The 20940-nt window shown below is 39.9% G+C and overlaps 1 protein-coding gene across 1 annotated transcript in view; it reads left to right on the top strand.

Annotated features, from left to right (window-relative positions):
- Positions 1-10957: 10957 nt before the first annotated feature.
- The window catches only part of LOC129187058 (zinc finger E-box-binding homeobox 2-like), a 56716-nt gene continuing 46733 nt past the window's right edge, over positions 10958-20940 (top strand). The window contains exon 1 of the mRNA XM_054785979.1: positions 10958-11094. Coding sequence (XP_054641954.1) covers positions 11037-11094 — 58 coding nt within the window. The 5' untranslated portion in view covers positions 10958-11036. The remainder of the gene's footprint in view (positions 11095-20940) is intronic.

Below are 20940 nucleotides of genomic sequence, written 5' to 3'. Positions count from 1 at the left end.
TTTTCCAACGAACGTGTGGTCATCTCTTGTTTTGTTTTTTTCGGACACTTTCTTCACGTGACGTCACACTATCAGGTTCCGCGTTACTGTTTTACTCCAGAAGAGGGCGGTATCTCCTGAGCTTGTCGTATTTGCGTCTCCACAAATTGAAATCTGCGGTAAAAGCAAAGCCTGACAAAAATGTCCAAGGGAGCACCTTTCATTAAACATCCTCACATTTGTGTATTTCCCAAAAGTCCAAACTAAAACAGTAGCAATATGTTTCTGCTGGTCATGGCTCATATCATCAATATACCAGGAGTGCGTTGCTGTTATCCTGCAAAAAGAGACTCTTTATTCCTCTACGTAGGACATGCTGCACAAACACGACACAAAAAGCTTTTTGTATGACGGGAGCTCTCTCCTGTCTTTAAGTACCTACAGCAAAAGCATGTCAAAGATCCTCTACATGATGGAAGCGCGCTGCTGTTTTATCAAGACGGGCTGCAAAAACACTGGTCAAAAATCTTCAATATGACAAGCCCTCTGCTGTTTTTAAAGAACTACTGCAAAGTCTCTAGTAGATCTGCTGCTTTTTGAGGATCTACTGCAAAAACGCTCATCAAAGATCGTCAATACGACAGCAGTGCATTGCTGTTTTTAAAGACGAATCGCAAAAAACATTGGTCAAAGATCCTTTATATGAAAGGAGTGCACTTCTGTTTTTAAGAACATTCTGCAAACTCGCAAGACAAAGATCCTCTATATCAGCAGTCACCAACATTTTTTCTTGCGAGAGCTACTTTTAGAAAATGAAAATGGCCACGAGCTACTCATTTTTGTAGAAATGATTTTCATACCTTATTTCAACCCAAAGAGATCAAATATGCTTGTTTACCAAAACATTCACAAAATGCTGGTATCCACAACACACATTTTATGTTTCAGAATACTTTTCTTTCTACTGTTCTTTCATTATTAACTGAAAACCTGAATGAAAAACAGGCCTGCAGGCGCCTCATGTGGTCGTGGGGGGCTACCTGGTGCCCGCGGACACCACGTTGGTGACCCCTGCTCGATGTGAATGGTGCTATGAACGCTGTTTTCGAGGACATACTGCAAAAACGTTACTCCAAGATTTTCTGTATGACAGGAGCGCTGTGCTGTCTGGGCTACAGCAAAAGCGCGTCAAAGATCCTCTATATGACAGAAGCGTGCTGCTATGTGTAAAGAAAACAAAAACCCTCCATGTGACATGAATGCAGTGTTATCTTTAAGTACCGAACACAAATACGCAAGTAAAAGATTCTCGATTTGTCAGGAGCATATTTTCTGCAATTTTTGAACACAAGCTGCAAAGATGGTCCGAGAGTTCTCCGGTGTTCTTAGGAATCTGCTGCACAAATGAATAAACGCTAGTTTCGAGCGGAACTCATCGCATGCCATTTATGGGCTGGATCTGGCCTGCGAGCCGCCAGTTCAATACCCCTGCCTAGACAGACCTCGTGGCTGCAAGCGTCTCTGTGCACGGCGGCCGGCTGCTTTAAGAAGGAAACACAACATTGTAACTTGGAGAATATTATGGCCATGACGGCTATAAAAAGACGAGTGGAAACGAGTCATGTTGAGAGTGAGCGCCTCCAACGCCAAGTGAAGTCATGTAGTGAGTACGTATTTGAGAGCACATGATCACATCCTATGATTAGCGCTGCAGCTATTCACTTTTGACTTGTCTTTGATGTGATGACAAATTACAGACGAACCTTGCTTGATATTTCCAATGACATCTTATTGTAGTCTCCGACAAAGACTTAAGGTCTTGTGGGTGGAGGCATCATGCATGCTTTCATGGATTATTATTATTATTATATTATTATTATTATAGCATTATCACCACCTAAACCAGGGGCGTCCAAAGTGCGGCCCGGGGCTATGATTTTATTGGCCCGCAGCACAGTCTAAAAATGTAATTTAACAAGGAAACCCAACAGCGGCAGCAAAAATGGGAAAATCCATCAAAAGTCAAAATATTAACAGAAGAGTTATAATCTAGCAAGGGAAAAAAAAAACATAATTTCACAAGAATAAAGTAATGGTATGAGGAAAAATGTCATTTTAGTAGCACCAAGTTGAAATATTAAAGAAAAAAGTTTGATTTTTTTTTTTTTAAAGCCAAAAACAATGACTAAAGTTGTAATTTTTGGAAACTTAGGTTGGGGGAAAATTTATAACAGGGGAATAAAGTCAAAATATTAGAAAGAAAGTTGAAATATTTGGGAAATTATACAGAAAAAATCCACAGCAGAAATGTGACCAGAGTAAAGTCAAAATATGAAGAGAAAAAAAAAAAATTCTAATGAGAAAAAAGTTTCAATTTTGTGAGAATAAACTTAAAATGAGGAAAAATATCACTTTGGTCAATAAAGAAAAAAATACATTATTGTTGAAATGGAAAAAAAACAGCTGTCATTTTATGACAATAAAGTCAAAATATTAAGAAAAAAGAACAAATGAAGAACGAATGAAGAACAAAAGCGGCAATTTTACAAGAATAAACTCGTATTACACGTCATTTTTAGTCATTACAAAGGTGAAATGCAGTTTTTTCTTGAGCTTAGATAGCTTCTTAGCATATCTCTATTTGTTTGTTTACTAAATATCAAAGTGCCTCTTGCATCCTCTCATTTTTCAGTATGTGGCCCTCGCTGGAAAAAGTTTGGACACCCCTGACCTAAACGCTGCAAAAGTGCCCCAATTTGCGTTTTGACCAAATATTCATGAAAATAATATTAACATGACTCACGGCTCAAATCCACAAGCGCGATTTGCTTTTTATTTGGCTTTTTTGTGATGCCACCACAGAAGGGTACCGGTGATTAGAGATGAGACGTTCGCGAACGAGTCGAACGAGTCTTTCGAGCATGTTTTGTGAACAATGAGAGCCGACTGGCAGTTGCGTATGAGATGCGTATGCGCTGCCTCCATGTGCGCCGCCACAACCCATTGGAGGCGCCACAAAGGTTATGCAGCAGGGGTGTCCCCAAGTGTGGCCCGGGGGCCATTTGCAGCCTACGGCTGTTTTTTTTTAGTGGCTCACGGCACATTCTAAAAATACAACTAAACAAAAAAGTGAACGTCTCAACAAAAATAGAAAAAACTGCAGTCATTTTTCTGAGAATAAAATTGAAGAGTAAAGTCATAATATTACAAGAAAAAAAGCTGTAATTTTAGGAGAATTAAGTTGTAATAATATGAGGGAAAAAATATATATATATTTTTTAATTGTTATAATAACAATAAAATATAATTACAATTAAAGATAAAATATAAATAAATAATCATAATAAATACTTTTTCGAAAAATGAGGCTGCAAAAAGTTGTAGTATTACAACAATAAAGTCAAAATATTATGATAATAAAGTTATAAAATTACAAGAAAAAAGACAATGTAAATGGTCAAATATTTGGAATTAAAAAAAACAACAGAAATGGAAAAAGAAGAAGAAAAAAGAAAGGATGCAGGATGTATTTCTTGAAATACAGTATAACTTCTTAGCATATCTTCATGGGTTTACAAAAGGTAAAATATCAAAGTGGCCCGCCCGTTCTTTGACTTTTTGGCCCCCAATGGAAAAAGCTTGGACAGCCCTGTCATGCAGCGACGGATCTTCCTCAAGCCATCAGGCATTAATATTACTTTTATATTCAATAAGGCATCGTTTTTAAGAAGTATCCAAGATGAGCACAGCCACTATGAATGAAAACGATGATGAAAGCTTGAGGTAGCTAGGGTGAAAGGTGGTATTTGTTGCTAAGAAGTGATGACTTTACATGGACCACACAGTGTAGTCTGCTGATTTGTGGTTTTGTGTACACTTTGGGAGCCTTTGATAAAAAAAAAAAAAAAAAAAACATACAAGCTTATGTGAAGGAATTCCTACGACTCTGATTATAACACATAGAAAACCATACACTTAAATATCCAATTGCCTGCAGACATCCGGCTGGAGTTAACTACACAAGTGACAAAATAGCCTACTGGGTTTTGATGTGCCTAGATGTTCTATTCTTAAACAGCCAACTAACCTTAGAATCCTTTTTTTTACAGAGCAGCGGGGACCCCAATGTGCATTATTATTGGCATTGTGGCATTGTGGCATGGCGCGCTCCACTCCATGCAGCCACCACGGCCTGGCAGCCTCGCCAAAGTTGACTCATTTGTTCCGCACTCTCCATGCGAATGAGCTCGCAAGAGGGGCGAATTAGCGAAGTAGGGCCATGTCCACACTAACGTGGATATTTTCAAAAGTGCACATTTAGTTGAAAGCATCTTATATCCACACGAGTCTCTCCACATAAAAACATTCACCAGCTGTCATGCGCATGTTGGCCAATCAGAAGCCTGAAAAAGCAACTACATCTGAATTAGTTTTGCATTATAACGCATCTTTTGATGAATCTAGTGAAATATTAGATGTGCAGAACAATGACGCGTACGTTATCTTCAAAAACAACAGTAGTCCGTGCATGTTTTAAGGTGCACGCAGGCGCATCTAAGCGTTTTGTTTTGTTGTAAACAAGGTTTAAAAACATGAGCTCACGTTGCACATTTCTTCTGACACCAGCTACAAAGCTCTGTTCTATCCGTCCACACACAAACGCTGAAGCCGGAGTTTTTGAAAATCTCCACTCAGGGGCCATAACCAACGTTTGCGTGTGAACCAGGGGCCAAAACACATAAAAAAGTATGCGTTTTTTAAAATATCTGTGTTCTTGTGGACAGGACATAAGGAGGATGCATAATTCTGGACATGCTTAACGCATGTTTACACATGTGTTAAGCATGGGCATGCCCAACATAGCGTTTTTACAGTAGATCCCCAAAAACAGCAGATCAGTTTTTTTGTATGTGATCTCTGACTAGCGTTTTTGCTGTCGTTGCTTAAAAAAAGCATAACGCTCCTGTCATATCGAGGAGCTTTGAATCGTGTTTTTGTAATAGATCCCCAAAAACAGCAGATCATTTTTTTTATATGTGATCTCTGACTAGCGTTTTTGCTGTCGTCCCTTAAAAAGAGCAAAACGCTCCTTTCATATCGAGGAGCTTTGAATCGTGTTTTTGCAATAGATCCCCAAAAACAGCAGATCATTTTTTATGTGATCTCTGACTAGCGTTTTTGCTGTCGTTGCTTAAAAAGAGCATAACGCTCCTGTCATATTGAGGAGCTTTGAATCGTGTTTTTGCCGTAGATCCCCAAAAACAGCACATCATTTTTTTTTTATATGTGATCTTTGACTAGCGTTTTTGCTGTCGTTGCTTAAAAAAGAGCATACTGCTCCTGTCATATTGAGGAACTTTTTGCAGGAGTTTAAAAAAACAAAACAAAACAGGAGACCACTCCTGTCATATACTGTAGTTCTATAAAAAACGTTCAAAAAACGTTGAGGGCTCCTGTCATATTGAGGATCTTTGACTAGTGTTTTTGAGGTAGGTCTTTAAAAACAGCAAAGTGCTCCTGTCATATTGAGAATCTTTGACTAGCGTTTCTGCAGTAGTTTAAAAAAAACAGCAGAGGGTTCCCACCATATTGAGGATCTTTGACTAGTGTTTTTACATTAGATCCTCAAAAACAACAGATCGCTCCTGTCATATTGAGGAACTTTGACTAGCATTTTTTTCAGAAGATCCCCCAAAACAGCACATACATTTTTGTGAGGTGTGATCTTTGACTCGCGTTTTTTCTGTCGTTGCTTAAAAACAGCATAACTTTGACTCGTGTTTTTGCAGTAGATCCTCAAAAACAGCAGATCATTCCTGTCATATTAAGGATTTTTTAATTCACGTTTTTGCAGTAGTTCTGTAAAAACAGCAGTGTGCTCCTGTCATATTGAAAATCTTTGACTAGTGTTTCTGCAGTACTTTTTTAAAGCAGCAGAGGGCGCCTGTCATATTGAGGATCTTTGACTAGCGTTTTTGTTTCAGGTATTTAAAAACAGAAGAGTGCTCCAGTCGTGTTGAGAATCTGTGACTAGCGTTTTTTTCAGTAGATCCCCAAAAACATTTTTGTGATATGTGTGATATTTAACTAGCGTTTCTGCAGTCATTGCTTAAAAACAGCATAACGCTTCTGTCATATTGAAGATCTTTGACTACTGTTTTTGCAGTAGATCCTCAAAAATAGCACATCACTCCTGTCATGTAGAAGATCTTTGACTTGCGTTTTTGCTGTAGTTCTTTAAAATCAGCCCAATGCTCCTGTCATATTGACAATCTTTGACTAGCATTTTTTTCAGTAGATTCAATAGCGTGCTGCTGTCACATTGAGGATCTTTGACTCAACTTTGCAATAGATACTCAAAAAGAGCAGATCACTCCTCTTTAACTAGCGTTTTTATCGAAGTTCATTAAAACAGCAGAGTGTTCCTGTCGTATTGAGAATCTGTGACTGGCGTTTTTTCAGTAGATCCCCAAAAACAGCAGATCATGTTTGTGTTACGTGTGATCTTTGACTAGCATTTCTGCAGTCGTTGCTTAAAAACAGCATGCTGCTGCTGTCACATACATGATCTTTGACTAGCGTTTTTGCAGTAATTGATGCACATCTTATTTAATCCAACGCCTTCTCCGTGTCGTGGAAAATACTGTTCTTACTTCCTGTTTTATAAGCTGCTACTTTTTAAAAGGGAGTGAAATGAACAGAAAATGTGCAAAAATGGGTAGATGGTTTATCCGGGAACCAAGCAAACAAACTATGAATAATCGCTGAGGCAAAAAGAAGGGCAGGATTAAATCAAATCTGCTTCTTCCTACTTCTTTTCAGACATGTTGAATGGTATAAACGTGATGCATGTTCCAAACAAACAAAAGCATGACCCTTAAGACCAGCTCATGCTAAAATGCTAAACGATAACAGTTTGCTCACCACCCGAAAGAGATAATGAGCGTGTTTGTGTCAGTTTAGCGTTAACACCGTGCGGTCTTAATGGAAAGTTGTCAGCGCTTCTTCGCCGACGCGATGCGGCGCTCTCCTCTCTGTGGAGTTACAAATGGAAATGCCAAAATAAGAAAGAGAGCTTTTTCAAATGCAAAGGAGTGGGCAGCATAATGACTTTTCTGCCCTTTTCTTGTGTCCTGCCATTCAGAAGGAGGCTTTTCTTTCCCCTTTGTCACTTAGCTCGGCATATAATTAACTCCTGCTTAATATGCTGTTTAAAGGATCGCCCTCCCCTGGCTGGAAGCTTTGAACCCTTAGACCACAGACCGGGACAAAACCCCAGTGGGACGGCTTCCTTCGTGCTCCTCCTCGTGCATGTGCGTGTGTGTGTGTGTGTGGGTGTATATGTGTGTGTGTTTTAGAGAGAACGTCAAGATGGTATATTTGCATTGTTGTCTCACAGATCACAACGTTGAAACCACAATAAGGATTGAACCAATAATTTATGTGTTAAAATGGCCTCCCTGAAGACCCTCTACATGTGACAGCAGCACTACGCTGTTTTTAAGCAACGACTGAAAAAAAACACGAGTCAAAGATCATCTATATGACAGCAGCGCTATGTTGTTTTTAAGCAACAACCGCAGAAACGCTTGACAGGAGCAGGGCAGAAGCGATCTGCTGTTTTTGAGAAACTACTGCAAAGATCCTCCATATGACGGGAAAATGTTACTGTTTTAAAATAAGTACTGTAAAAACGCTAGTCAAAGATCCTCTATGTGACAGGCACGAGCTGCTGTTTTTGAGGATCTACTGCAAAAATGCTACTCGGAGAGTCGCTGTATGACAGAAGTGCGCTGCTGTTTTTCAGTAGTTACTGTAAAAACGCTAGTCAAAGATCCTCTATATGACAGGAACGCACTGCTTTTTTTGAGGAGCTACTGCAAAAATGCTTGTCAAAGATCCTCTATACCGATCTGCTATGTTTGAGGGATCTACTGCAAAAACGCTAGTCAAAGATCGTCCATATGAGGACAGGAGCGCGCTGCTCTTTTTGATAATCGACTGCAAAAACGCTAGTCAAAAATCCTCTATATGAGGACAGGAGTGCGCTGCTCTTTTTGATAATCGACTGCAAAAACGCTAGTCAAAGATCCTCTATATGACAGAAACGCACTGCTGTTTTTGAGGAGCTACTGCAAAAATGCTTGTCAAAGATCCTCTATAGGACAAAAACAATCTGCTGTGTTTGAGGGATCTACTGCAAAAACGCTAGTCAAAGATCCTCCATATGAGGACAGGAGCGCGCTGCTCTTTTTGATAATCGACTAGCAAAAATGCCAGTCAAAGATCCTGATTGTTTTTGAGGACCTTGGCAAAGCATTGGGTATATAGAACAGGCTTATTCAAATGGTTTCCTGTGGGACAAATTCTGTTTGTAAATGGCACAAGTTCATTTCATAACTTTGGAAAAATGGCTTCCCTGCGTGTGTGTCTGCGTGTGTGTCTGTGTGTGTGTGTGTGTGTGTGTGTGTGTGTGTGTTAGGAAAACATGGTTATGGATGTTTGGAAGTCACAAGGCACTCATGCTATTATACTGACAATGAGGTCTGAAAGGCAGGGTGGCCATCATGCATGCGACATGTATATACAGAGATACGTGCTCCCAGGACCTCTGCAGCACCTCTGCACCTTTGTGACCCTCATCTGTTGCAAAGTTTATTACCCCCAACGCCCCCCTCAGCCTCCTTCTTTCTCTCCTCCCTCTCCTGCATCCATCCCACCAACAAAGGCCCAAGATGACCCCTTCTGTCCCTCTTTTTTCACCCCTTTTTGCCCCCTCCAAGCCTGCCTCACCGCCTCCTTCTGTGTCACCAGGATGCTTTCTCTTCCTAGAATGTGTTTGGAAACAAATGGATTCAAAACTGCATCATGGCGCTATAAGGTTTTGTTGACTAAAAGATTCTGATCAAGTGTTTTCATGGATTTTTATTGACAATATACTCACCGGACACTTCATTAGGTACATCACTTTTATGTTTCTATCCGCTGGTTTGTTATTTAGCAGGTTGAGCTCATTTCCATAATAGTCGGTGTATGGAAGGGTAGTGCATGAGCCAAAAGTATCTAGTAGAACTGCCAATCCACATGCTTCTGACAACAAAGCAAGCATTTTAAACATGTTCTTGTTTAATTAGTGAAAAAAGCATTAGTCTTAATGACATAATTAGAATGTGGGACTCTATGAAGGTGAACAATTGGTAGATCTTCTATATGGCAGGAGTCCTGTGCTGTTTCCACCGCTAAAATGCTAGTGAAAGCTACGCTACATGATGTAAGCACACTTTTGCAGCAGGTCCTTAAAAACACTACAGAGCACCTGTCCTATACAAAATCATCGCCAAGCGTTTTTGCTGTCGTTCCTAAAACCAGCAGAGCATTTCCCTCATATAGAAGATCTTTGACACATGTTAACATAGTGCTTATGACTTTATTGCCTCATCCATGCAAGCCACGGTCCATACCAGGAATGGGAAGCTCCATTCCTTTTCCTGACTCGAGTTCTTAAGAATCACTCACCGAAGTGAATCGGGGACTCGATTCACTTAAATTAGTCGAATCACTCATCAGAGAGCGGGAGCCGTGCTGTACATACTCAATGACCACCCGAGAATCCGCAAAAGGCTAGTCATTTGTCGAGAACCCGTGAGTCAGTGAAATTACAGACTTTGCCGAACACTCTTGAGTCAGGAAAACTTGAGTCTTTGCCGAGCACTCGTGAGTCAGTGAAACTCGGGTCTTTGTCGAGCACCCGTGAGTCAGTACAACTCGGGTCTTTGTTGAACACTCATGAGTCAGTGAAACTTGAGTCTTTGTCTGGCACCCGGGAGTCAGTGCAACTGGCTGGAGTCTTTGTCAAACACCCGAGAGTCAGTAAAACTCGAGTCTTTCTCAAGCACCAGCGAGTAAGAGAAACTCTAGTGAGTCAGTAAAACTCGAGTCTTTGTAAAGCACCCATGAGCAAGTGAAATTCTAGTCTTTGTCGAGCCCCCATGAATCTTTAATTAAAGGGCTTTAATTAAAGGGCTGAGTAAGTGAACAAGTTAATGGAGGCGAGTACCCATGAATCTTGATTTAGAAAAAAACTTGCGTGTTTTGAACAATTCGTCCATGACATGCACATGACATGCACTCATTCTGTGGTCCCTGGAAAAAATTAGTTGGATAACCCTGAAAGGGAACAGTTTCATTTTTGGGTTGTTGGACAAAAATGACATTTGAAGGGCATAAAAAATAAAAAGAAAAATAAATGGATTTTTTATGCTTATGATTGAAACTGATTGAAACAAAGGTTGAACACGTGTACCGAATGTTTTGGCCAGTGTTAGTTTGTGTGCGTGAATGTTTACTAGGAACACATTATGCACCCCTGAGTGCATTATCCAACCCCCTCGTGCACTGTAGATGTAGGGGGGCTACTTTAGAAAGCCAAGGTGGGGGTCCTCCTGAGCAAAGTTTTTTTTTTTTTTTTTTTTTTACTTCGGATGTTTTTTCAGTTGCAAAACAGATTAGGGTCCAGGTTGCAACACAATGGCGGCTCAATGCACCACTTCCTACAGCCATCCACGGCTGAATGGGGGGCACGGCGGGGTCCTCTGCAGGGCACTCGCGCGCAGGTGCGACGTGCACTGCAAAAAGCCATAAACAACACATGGAATGGGGGGACGGTGGTGTTGAGTGGGTGCGGGGGGGAGCTACCTGCTGCTGTCATTATTAACTTGCAAACTGGATAATCCCTTGTTTAGGTGAAAATGTTGCTACAATTAAAAAAAAAAATTAAAAACCATCAATTCCAATCTAACCAAAATGTACGGAAAAGGTGTTTGGGGGTTCCAACCTGCGCATGTGACGTCATCACATACACGATACCACCCCCGCCCCTCCTCGTGGAGTCGCATGGGTGTCCCGCTGGCTGCCACTCTCCCTCTCCTCCCTCTTCTTCCCTCTCGCCTCTCCTTCTCTCTCTCGAGCGTCTCTTTCCCCTTCTGTCCCGCAAGACTGCCACTCGGGAAAAGCACACAAACTCTCCCCGCTCCACGGACTCCCCACTCGGCGTGACCATGACAGAGGAAAGTCGGGGCAAGAGGAGGAAACAAGCCAACCCGAGGAGAAGTCGAGGTAGGAAGAAGTGATGGAGGTGATGAGGAGGAGAGCGCGAATGTTTCGCATGTTTTTTTTTAAACTTAAAATGTCTATGTTAGTCAATGCCTACAACTACTTTAAATAGTTTTTTGTTTTAAGTGGCTTGCCAACTAGTTAATAGCCTTCAAGGTGACTCACCTTTGCTTCAACTCTTTAGCTTAGGTTCTCAAACAGGTGGCTGGTGAGCTACTAGCAGAACATCACAGGGTCAAAGTACCTTTTAGGCATTTTCATGACAAGTGAATCCATATAAAGGATCTTTGAGTGGCGATAACATGGCGCTTCTGTTTTCATGTCGAACTTGATTGCTTTATTCACAGGCTAGCTGTCAGCCATCTTGGTGAAGTCCTAGGCTTGTGTTGACGTTATATACATTTATTAGGGATGTCACAAAATGCTGAGATGTGTAATCTTGCTAATCAGATAAGGTTTCAAAAGACCGTTCATTTGATACATGACTCACTTCCCTAACTTCAGTATTAAGGAAGTTATGGTAACTTTTGTTGTGTGATATGACTCCCCATTGTCTTACCATTGACTTAAGACAAAAGCTGTAATGGAGAAGGCAGAACTTTATCTTTATTGTTTATCGAAACGCAATGACATCTTCAACACTTTTAGACTTCAGCCTATGGAAAGGATTGCAGCCCTTTTTTTATCTTAATTGACTTGAATAATTTAACATCATTGGTTGTATAATGCAGCACACAGACGGTTTTTTGAAGTGAACATGACAGGACATACATCCCGCTCAAAATGATATTTTGCCTTGTCAGATTGGCACTGGTAAACAGTTAAATCATAATCCTACATACATTTGATCCCAGTCAGTTTGAACGGGTTGAATTTTAGCTTCACTTTTTGTGCCCCCGGCAAGTGCTATGATTAAAGCATGCATATCAGTTACATGCCAAATTGATAAACTGGTATAAAAATACATACAACCACTGATAAAATCTCGTTTTCGGGGGAATCCCCAGTACTGTCTCATACAGACATGCGCAAAAAGTGACGCGTTTTCGGGGATTAGAGACCTCCGCTAGCATTCTGAAAATGTGAACCCCTAAATCACGCAAAACAATGCAAACGTGTCGACCAGGGGTTTTAGTTGATGTTGGAAATGTTTCCAAGTAAAAGAGCCCCCGAAATGTATTTGTGCATGCATCATCAACAACAACAAGTGGCTCCCTGTTGTTTTCCTTCGTGCAAAAAGTAGCTCTGGTATAGAGCGAAATGCTGGAAACCCCCGACTTTAGCTAATAGCTATGTGTAGCATTATTATAAATATCCTGGAAGTTTGTATGGTGGCCCAGCGCTTAGCACATCAGCCTCACAGTCACGAGATTCGGGTTTGAGTCTCTGCTGGAACATGTGTGTGGAGTTTGCATATTCTCCCCCTGCTTGCGTGGGTACTGCGGCTTCCACCCACATTCCAAAATCATGCATTGGCTATAGAAGTGAATACGAGTGCGAATGCTTCGCCCCAAGTCATTTGGGATAGGCTCCAGCTCACCTGCGAATGAGGAAAAGGCCAAAGAGAAAACGTATAGGAGGTCTGGAGATGTTTTAGTACCTGTCACATTCATGGGGGGTTACGTTCCAAGAGCCCCAACAAATGGCAAAAAGTGATGAACAATGGACACGCCCATAAAATGCCTATTTTTGATACTCTAAACCTCGTGATATTCCCCTTACAGTGATTAAATGCACTTTTTAAATTAAATGAACAAGAAGCAGTTTCAGGGCATGGTATAGTATGATACGAGACACTGCCGTCTGCTGGATTGCACTCTTTTTTTCCCCTGCAGATAGCTCCATCACTTTCTATTTAAATTACCATTAAAAAAAGATTATTTGCGATTGAAAACAGAAAAATACATAGGCAAATATGCAAGGGAATGAATGTCGAACGGGTAAATAGGGGGTGTACAACATGAGGGCCCACAGGTTTTATTTTGGCAAAAGCGCCCCTGCTAGTGCAAAAGATTGGAGACCCCTGCTTTAGCTCTCAGCTATGTTATGACGCCACTTTCTGGGAAAACATCTACTTTAAATCATTACAATGACAAACCTTGGAAGTCTTTTTGCCCCAAAACTTGCATGTTCAATTTTAAAATCTAAAACTCTTCAAAATCAAAGTTAAGTTTTTGTTTTCTCTGTTCTTTCACAGTAAACAATATAAGTCATGTGAAGACTGTTTGCAGCATCATGCTTCTGATGCTTAAATCAGTTATGGTGGTCACGAGCAATGACAAGACATTAATAGCATGTATAATTGGATAACAATCTGCAAACTCTTTTTGCTATTTTTGTTGCTCTTTACTGTCAATGAGAGGATGGAGACTAAGTTACACTTTTTTGGATGATTTTATATTCACTTATATCTTTACAGTGGCTCCCCAACAGTCACGGACCCGCAAATCTGAAGATTTCTGGTCAAAAGAATGTTTTTCCCAGAAAATAAGTTGAAAATAAGCAGAAAACACACCTCATTCACCATGAATTAAATAAATACAGGATAAAACGGGTAAAATGTACAGCATGCATGTTAAAAAAAATCCCACCATTTGTATATTTTTATGTCTTTATGCTTCACTGATAATGTTTTTTCCTCAAGCCTTGAGATTTCCCACTTTATTGTGTGCTGAGATGTTTGTGTGGCTTCGACAGTCATTGATCATCTTATTACATTATCATTCATTAGTGCTAATAAGTGTGTGAGGCAAATTTAGGGCTTCTCTCGTGAGTGAACAATGGGGGTGGGGGCGAGCTGTGTGTCAAAAATAGACATTTTATGAGTGTATCAGTTGCTGGCAGTTTTGAACCCCCCGAAAAGCGTGCATGTACTGTATATTGATCGGAGTAAAGTTGCCCCTAGGAGTACTGGTATATGGTTGTAGCTTGACGTCATGTTGTACAGCTACCCGGTTGCAGCCGAGTAGTGCACGCCATTTTACCTCAAATTAGTATCAATAGCGTGTAAAGTGCAAAATATTGGCTTTATCTTTGCTACTTTTGTACTTGACTGACTTAATTACAATGTTTTGGACGACTGCAATTATTACTATTTGATATACACTATACTACTGGTATTGTGCATACGAGGGGTGTAAAAGTTGGCCTTAATCGCTGTTCAGTACGTACCTTTTAAGGTGACGGTTTTGGTTGCAAAACATAAACTGCTTTGAGGTAATTCTCCGACAAATACAACCTTTCAGTTTAGGGAAGTACAACAGTGTGTCTAATTATTTTATTTGTAGTAAAATTCCTTATTGGTTGAAGTGTAGTACTAATAGTTCCAGCGTGTAGCCCTGTTCTCCATCTCTGCTGAACAATTGCGGCACATTGCTTGCGTCTCTTTCGCTTGTCTTTGTCGGTTTACGTATTTCATGGGGAAGGCCAAGTGTTCCCAAACAGGAGACTGTAATGGCGGAAGGTTTTCAAGCTCTGGTGTCTCCTTGGCACTGTCACACAAGTCCCACTAGCCAAAGGCTGGGTTGCACTGTGTTTGTTTACGGGTTGTGAAATGTGTGACTGTATCGATGGGCAGTTACACTTCCTGTACCTCAATAATGTGTCCCATGTGGGAACTCTGTACGCCTCTTTTGTCAAACAATCAGACTACGAAAAAATATACCATTACACCTCTATTATATATTTGGGCTGCAACTAACGATTATTTTCTTAGTCGATTAATCTGAAGATCATTGTTTCAATTAATCCAGAAATGGCTTAGGCCCAAATCAATATGAACTAAACACAAACATCAGTTTGGTCCGCAACATATCAGAAAAGATGCATCGCTGTTTTCCAAAGTCAAAGCTGATGTGTGTGAATATCTTGTTTTGCCTAAAACACAAAGATAATCGGTCTCCTTTCATGGATGACTATGGAAATTAAAAAGTATTCACATTTGAGAGGCTGAGATCAGAGGACATTTACATTTTGAAATAAAAAAAACATGAATTGAAGACCAAAATAGTTGTCGATTAGTTGGATTATCGATTAATCATTGATTCAGCGATAAATTGTTGCAGCTCTATTATATATTGATCAGAATAATCGTGCATGCCTTCTTTATGTCGTTAGGTCCTTCAGACTGAACCAACAGCACCCCTACTGGTTGCAAACAAGTAGTCCACTCCGTTTTGCCTAAAGTGTATACCTTCCTTAAATGTGCCTAAAGCAGCTAAAATCATAACATAAAAGCTTCAAACCTAACAAAAATGTGTTTCTTTTGTCACCATGGCTTACAAGTCTCACACACACACACACACACACACACACACACACACACACACGCACACGCTCTTTTTAAAGGTGCCTGTGCAAAGCATGGCGTGTGCTTGTTTGTCCCTGATGTTAGCGACATGTAACCGCCACAAACCGCTCGGCTGTTTACTCCTACGCTCACAGTTTATTTAAGCGTCTCCTCGTTTCACTGCCAGGGTGTCACCGGAGTGTGAGCACTGACACAAACACACATACACACACACACACACGCACGATACCAACTTTGACCGTCATGTTGCCGCTTGTCGGCCGACTGCATTCAGTTAGGCAGCTCAACAAAAAGAACACACTTATGATGTGAAACAATGCAGTGTTAGTCAGGCTGTTGGATCTAATAGGAAGTTTTATATGCATTCCCTACAGTCACTTCCATGCTGACAATTCCACGCGACACTGCCGATAAGCATGCAAAAGTGCATGTTTGATTTGGAATGTACATGGCTGTGCGTTAAAGATCCTTGATATATTAAAAAAAAGAAGAAAACACGAATCTGGCAGGTCCCGCGCTGGAGACAGCGATCCGAAGGGGATTCTTTCCAAACCAGACGAGGAGAGAAAACCAATCTAGGCGAGGCTTTGCTTTCTCTGAGGCGCCGATCGATTGTGCAGTCTGCAGTAAAACTGTCAGTGTTCAGCAGTATCAAGCAAACCTGGGGAAATTAGCACTCTTTTGTGTTTTGGCCCACAGTCAGCGGTTGCGCTCGCTCCAGTCAGAAATTATAACTTTTTGTAGCTCGACATCCAAACCATCACTTACAAGTTATTTCATGAGTCACAATAATATGGCTTCATAACAGCGATAATGCTGCCAGATGTCAATATAACCATCAAATGCTCTTTTTTTTCCCCCCTCTGCTAAAACAAAAATGACGTCTAACTCGCTTTAACTGAGGACAGGTTTGAGAGTGTTTGCAATGAAAATGTTTAGTTTTGATGGTACATTGGCTTGCAGAAGCAATAATCACATCTCTGGCAATGCAGGAGTGACCCCAAACGGTCTCCTTCAGTCGTCTATAGTGTTGGTTGACCAGCCAGGACACTATGTTGTGATAGCGCTAGTCACCGTTCAGAATTGTGCATTATGGCGTGTTTAGCATGAATATGCAAATGTTGAATTGCACTTAACAGCTGTAGGGGAAGCCCTGAAGGCCTGGTCCAAATATTTTTGTTGGTGTTTGTTTAGAATTAAACAAAAAAATACCAAATGTATGTCCATAAAGTTTGTAGATAGATGAGACAAATACACAGGTGCACATTCGTGATGCAGCATGGTCAAGGGTTGGGTTAAGGCTAGCGGGGTAACCCTAACTCTAACCCAGGATCAAAAAAAATATTTTTGTAATTTTCATTTTTTTCTGCAGAAAACAGATCTCATCCATAAGTCGGTGATAATTTATAAATATGTGATAATACAGGTCAAATGTACAGCATACATTCAAAAGCCCACAATTTTTACCTTTATGTGTTTATGCTTCACTGATTTTGTTTTGATATATTGCACTTGTATTCTGCGGTCCTTGAACACAACATTTCTGTGCGATGCAAAAGTGAAACTTATGTATAACATCTACATTCGTTATTGGTGAGTACTTATACATTGTATACTTTAAAATGGGTTCTGGAGCTGAATCAAATGTAACACAGTCGTCCCTTTGCGGTTCGAATTTCATGGCTTCAATCTATCACGTTTTTTTTTAAACTATATTAATAAATCATGTTGTTTTGTGGTTGAATATGGCCTATTATTAGTGAAAATTATGCATATTTAAGCAAATGTTAAATATTTTTTTCCCAAATGAAGCATTTTCAAGCTTAAAAATGGCTAAATAAACTAAATACAAATATAAGGCGTTAAGAAGACACATTCAAATTGTGATAAGTAATATTCTACACTGGTCACCAGGCGTAATTAATGTTACTGTAATGTTGGGTGAGACTCGATCGCTGAAACAACAGGCTTTTATTGCAGGTTTGAATGATCTCATAACAGTCACAATAATCCCTAATAAAAACACGGGCTAATGCTGCTGCCATAGCCGTCGGCAAGTTGAAGCTCAACTCTAAACCCCCGACGTCACTTCCTGTCCGCCACTTACTCTGCTCCCCTAGGGAACACATTTATAGCAACACACAAAAGCACGAGTCTTAATTATGTCTTAAATGGCTTGTTTACTTTTATTATGTCTACTATATTGGGTAACATGAGTGTAAAGATGACTATAGGCGTGTTATTTCATATCTCGAGGGCTCTAGTAATGTTAAAAAACGTATTTAGAAAGTTGTAAAAGGGTTTTCTATGCTCTAACGACAAAAATATTAGATTTATAAATAAGGAATCCTACTTTGTGGAAATTCACTTATCACAGTTGTGTCTTGAGAACACATTTTGCCTCTTTTGTTCCTCAATATACTGAGATAAGGCCAACATTAATGCTTATGTATGCTAAATGCCCTTTAACTGTGTTTAAAATTAGCACTTGTATGTACTGTGTATTTATGTATTATTTTATGTAGAAAAGTACACAAAGAAGATAAAAGATCACATATAAAATACTGTATATAGAAATTGACAACAGACAATAAGCAATCATCTTAGTTTTTCATGCCATAAAACATTGTTTGCGTGTGGACGAATAAAAGAGAAATATATAACTACATTGACATCATTCAAGTACCAAGTAAACCACAAGATAAGAAAAACATTTTTAATAAAAAAAAAAAAAAAAACAAGAAAAAACACTGTAACTATATAGGTAAGCCAGGGGTGTCCACAGTGCAGCCGTTGTCCGCAACTGATTTTTATCGGCCCTCGCCAAATTTTAAAAATCCAATTAACCAAAAAAAATGACCAAAACAACAACAGAAATGGAAAAAGAACAGTAATTTTATGAGAATAAAATAGAAATATTAGAAAAAAGTCATAATATTAAGAAAAAAATGTTTTACAAGCATAAAGTCATAATACTATGAGAAGAAATAATTTTTTAAACATAATGTTGAAATATAGAAAAAAAGATGTTCATTTTTAAAGTTGTAATATTACAAACAAAACAATGAATAAAGTTGGGGAAAAAAAAGTAATATTACAAGAATGAAGTAAAAATATTATAGGAATTAAGTCACAATGTTACCAAAAAATAAGTCTGAGAAGAAAATTGTAATACTTGTACTTTTGAAAAACAACAGCTGAAATGGAAAACGAGCAGTGGAGGAAAACGTTCATCTTAATAATACGCATTGTCACCTGTGACACAAATTTGAGATGCAAAGAGGGCCCCCACATCCTTTGATTTTTCAGTAGACGTATCCCTGAGGTAAGCTAAGCTTTTAATGAGAAAACATTGTCGAATTTTGAGGAATAAAATATACATATATACAAATAAACAAATGCACCACGGTGGGATGTTTTAATGGAGAGAAGTAAACAATTAAAAACATTAAAAACAAGAAAAAACCCAGAAAGTTTTTAGTGCAAAGGTTAAATATATTATTTATATTATGTGTCGTCTTGTCAGTACACACGGTATATGCTAATACATATCAGGAGGTGGGCATCCAAATTAGGATTGCACTGCCTTGGTGGAGCGCGTCTGAGTGTTCCTTACTGTTGCTGTAAAGTTTTTGTTGCAAGTTAAAGGTAACGCGCCATCATGTCCAAAGTCTGTGTGCATCTTTTCCGTTCCTTTGAAGCAGATGAAGGGGTTGCGTTCCACATTTAGATCCTTTGTGTTGTCCGTCGAAGAGCCTTGCCATGTTGTCGAGCTGATTCGTCTTTTTTTTTTTTTTTTTTTTAGAAGGGCTGCCTCGCTTGCTCCTTTTTTTCTTTTTTCAAGTGCCAATTTATTTAAACTCCTTTCCCCTTTTCTTCTTTCTCCTTCATTGATTTCCAAACCCCAGTCTTTGTGTGCAGCTGGGGCCCAGCTGTGTAGTCTGTGATGGCGTATATATATGTGTGCACATACATGTGTGTTTGTGTGGCTTTTTTTGGCACATTGCTGCCACAGTGAGCACAGCACACTGTACACAAAAGGACCACGGCCGCAAAAAATGCAAAAAAAAGGAAGGGGGGGTGGAACAAGAAAGACGGACATACTTGTAGTATAAGAGTGTAGTAGTGGGGTGGGTCTTTTGCATCAGCGCTGTGGGATGAGCGAGACAGCAGTGAAGAGGACTGGCACCGCTCTTCATTACCAGGACGTTTCAGAGGGGCTCAGCTCAGGCGGCAGAATGAGCGGGAGGAGGGGAGGAAGAAAGACGGGGATGATGACAGAGGTGGGGTGATGATGTGGTTGACAGCGTTGGAGAAGTTGGGCGGAGGGCGTGCCAAGTTCCCACCAAGACGAACATTTCATGCTGTTTTTTCAAGTTTCCATTGTCATAAGTTTGTTAGATTGTTACAGTGAATTGCTGTTATGGTAACAAGCATAGTGTGGTATGGCACCACTTCTAGTGTCAGTATTAGAACCCGAGAACATATTCAACCCAACAAATAAATAAACTATTAGTGATCAGCTGAGACACAGACATTGCCACAACTCGAAGTGAAACTTTGTAAAAAAACATGTTCAGCTCTGCTGTCTGACATTCACGTGAATGTCCATAGCATGTGCACACACACAGAAGCAGTCCCAGATGGCCAATTAGGAGTCATTGTGTGTTTAATATGTGTCTAATATACATTCAACGAAAGATTATTTTGTAGACCGAATGAGGGTCATAGGTCAGCATCTTGGTTAGTGAAGCATCCATGTTGTGTGGGCGATCCTCATGAGGGCAGTGTGGGTGAGTGTCTTTGCCCAAGAACACAACAGCAGTGACTGGGATGGAGGAAGTGGGATTCAAGCCAACCGGTTACTGGACAACCTGCTCTGCCTCCTGAGCCACGCCGCCGCTAACTTTAGTAGCACAACTTTGTCAAATTGCTATTATTAGTTGACACAACAAACATAATTATTGCACGTGTGTGTGTGTGTGTGTGTGTGTGTGTGTGTGTGTGTGTGTGTGTGTGTGTTACAAGTACATTGTCGGAACAGGAAGTTGGTGGGATATACTGTAATGTTTTGCATAATGCTGCACATTTGAAAGTTAGTGCATCCCCATGCAGTACACTAATCTCTCACCACTTTGAACTTAGAATTTCACAGCTTCACTCTATCATGGTTTTTCAAAAATATATTTATAAATCATGCTGTTTCAAGGTTGAGAATCATTAGTTAAAGCATAAAAATGACTAAATTAAGTAAAATACAAATATAAGGCATTCAGAAGAGTCATTGTAAGACAAGCTTTGTAGTATTCACACAGGTCAATAGGTGTCAGTAATGTTTCTGTAGTGTTCGGTGAGACTTACACAGCACCAGACTTGATTACTGGAACAACAAGCTTTTAGTTCAGAGGGGGACATAAAAAAGACACAAGAGACAAGGACAACAGCAGCAACAACAACAATTATGACAACAAGAAGTGCTCTTATTTTGAAGACCGGAAGTGTGTTGTGTGTGTTGACAATGTCTTTTGACAGTTGAGACC

The sequence above is a fragment of the Dunckerocampus dactyliophorus genome, chromosome 8 (genome assembly GCF_027744805.1).
Source record: "Dunckerocampus dactyliophorus isolate RoL2022-P2 chromosome 8, RoL_Ddac_1.1, whole genome shotgun sequence".
Lineage (NCBI taxonomy): Eukaryota > Metazoa > Chordata > Actinopteri > Syngnathiformes > Syngnathidae > Dunckerocampus > Dunckerocampus dactyliophorus.
This window is presented reverse-complemented; position numbering and strand designations above follow the sequence as displayed.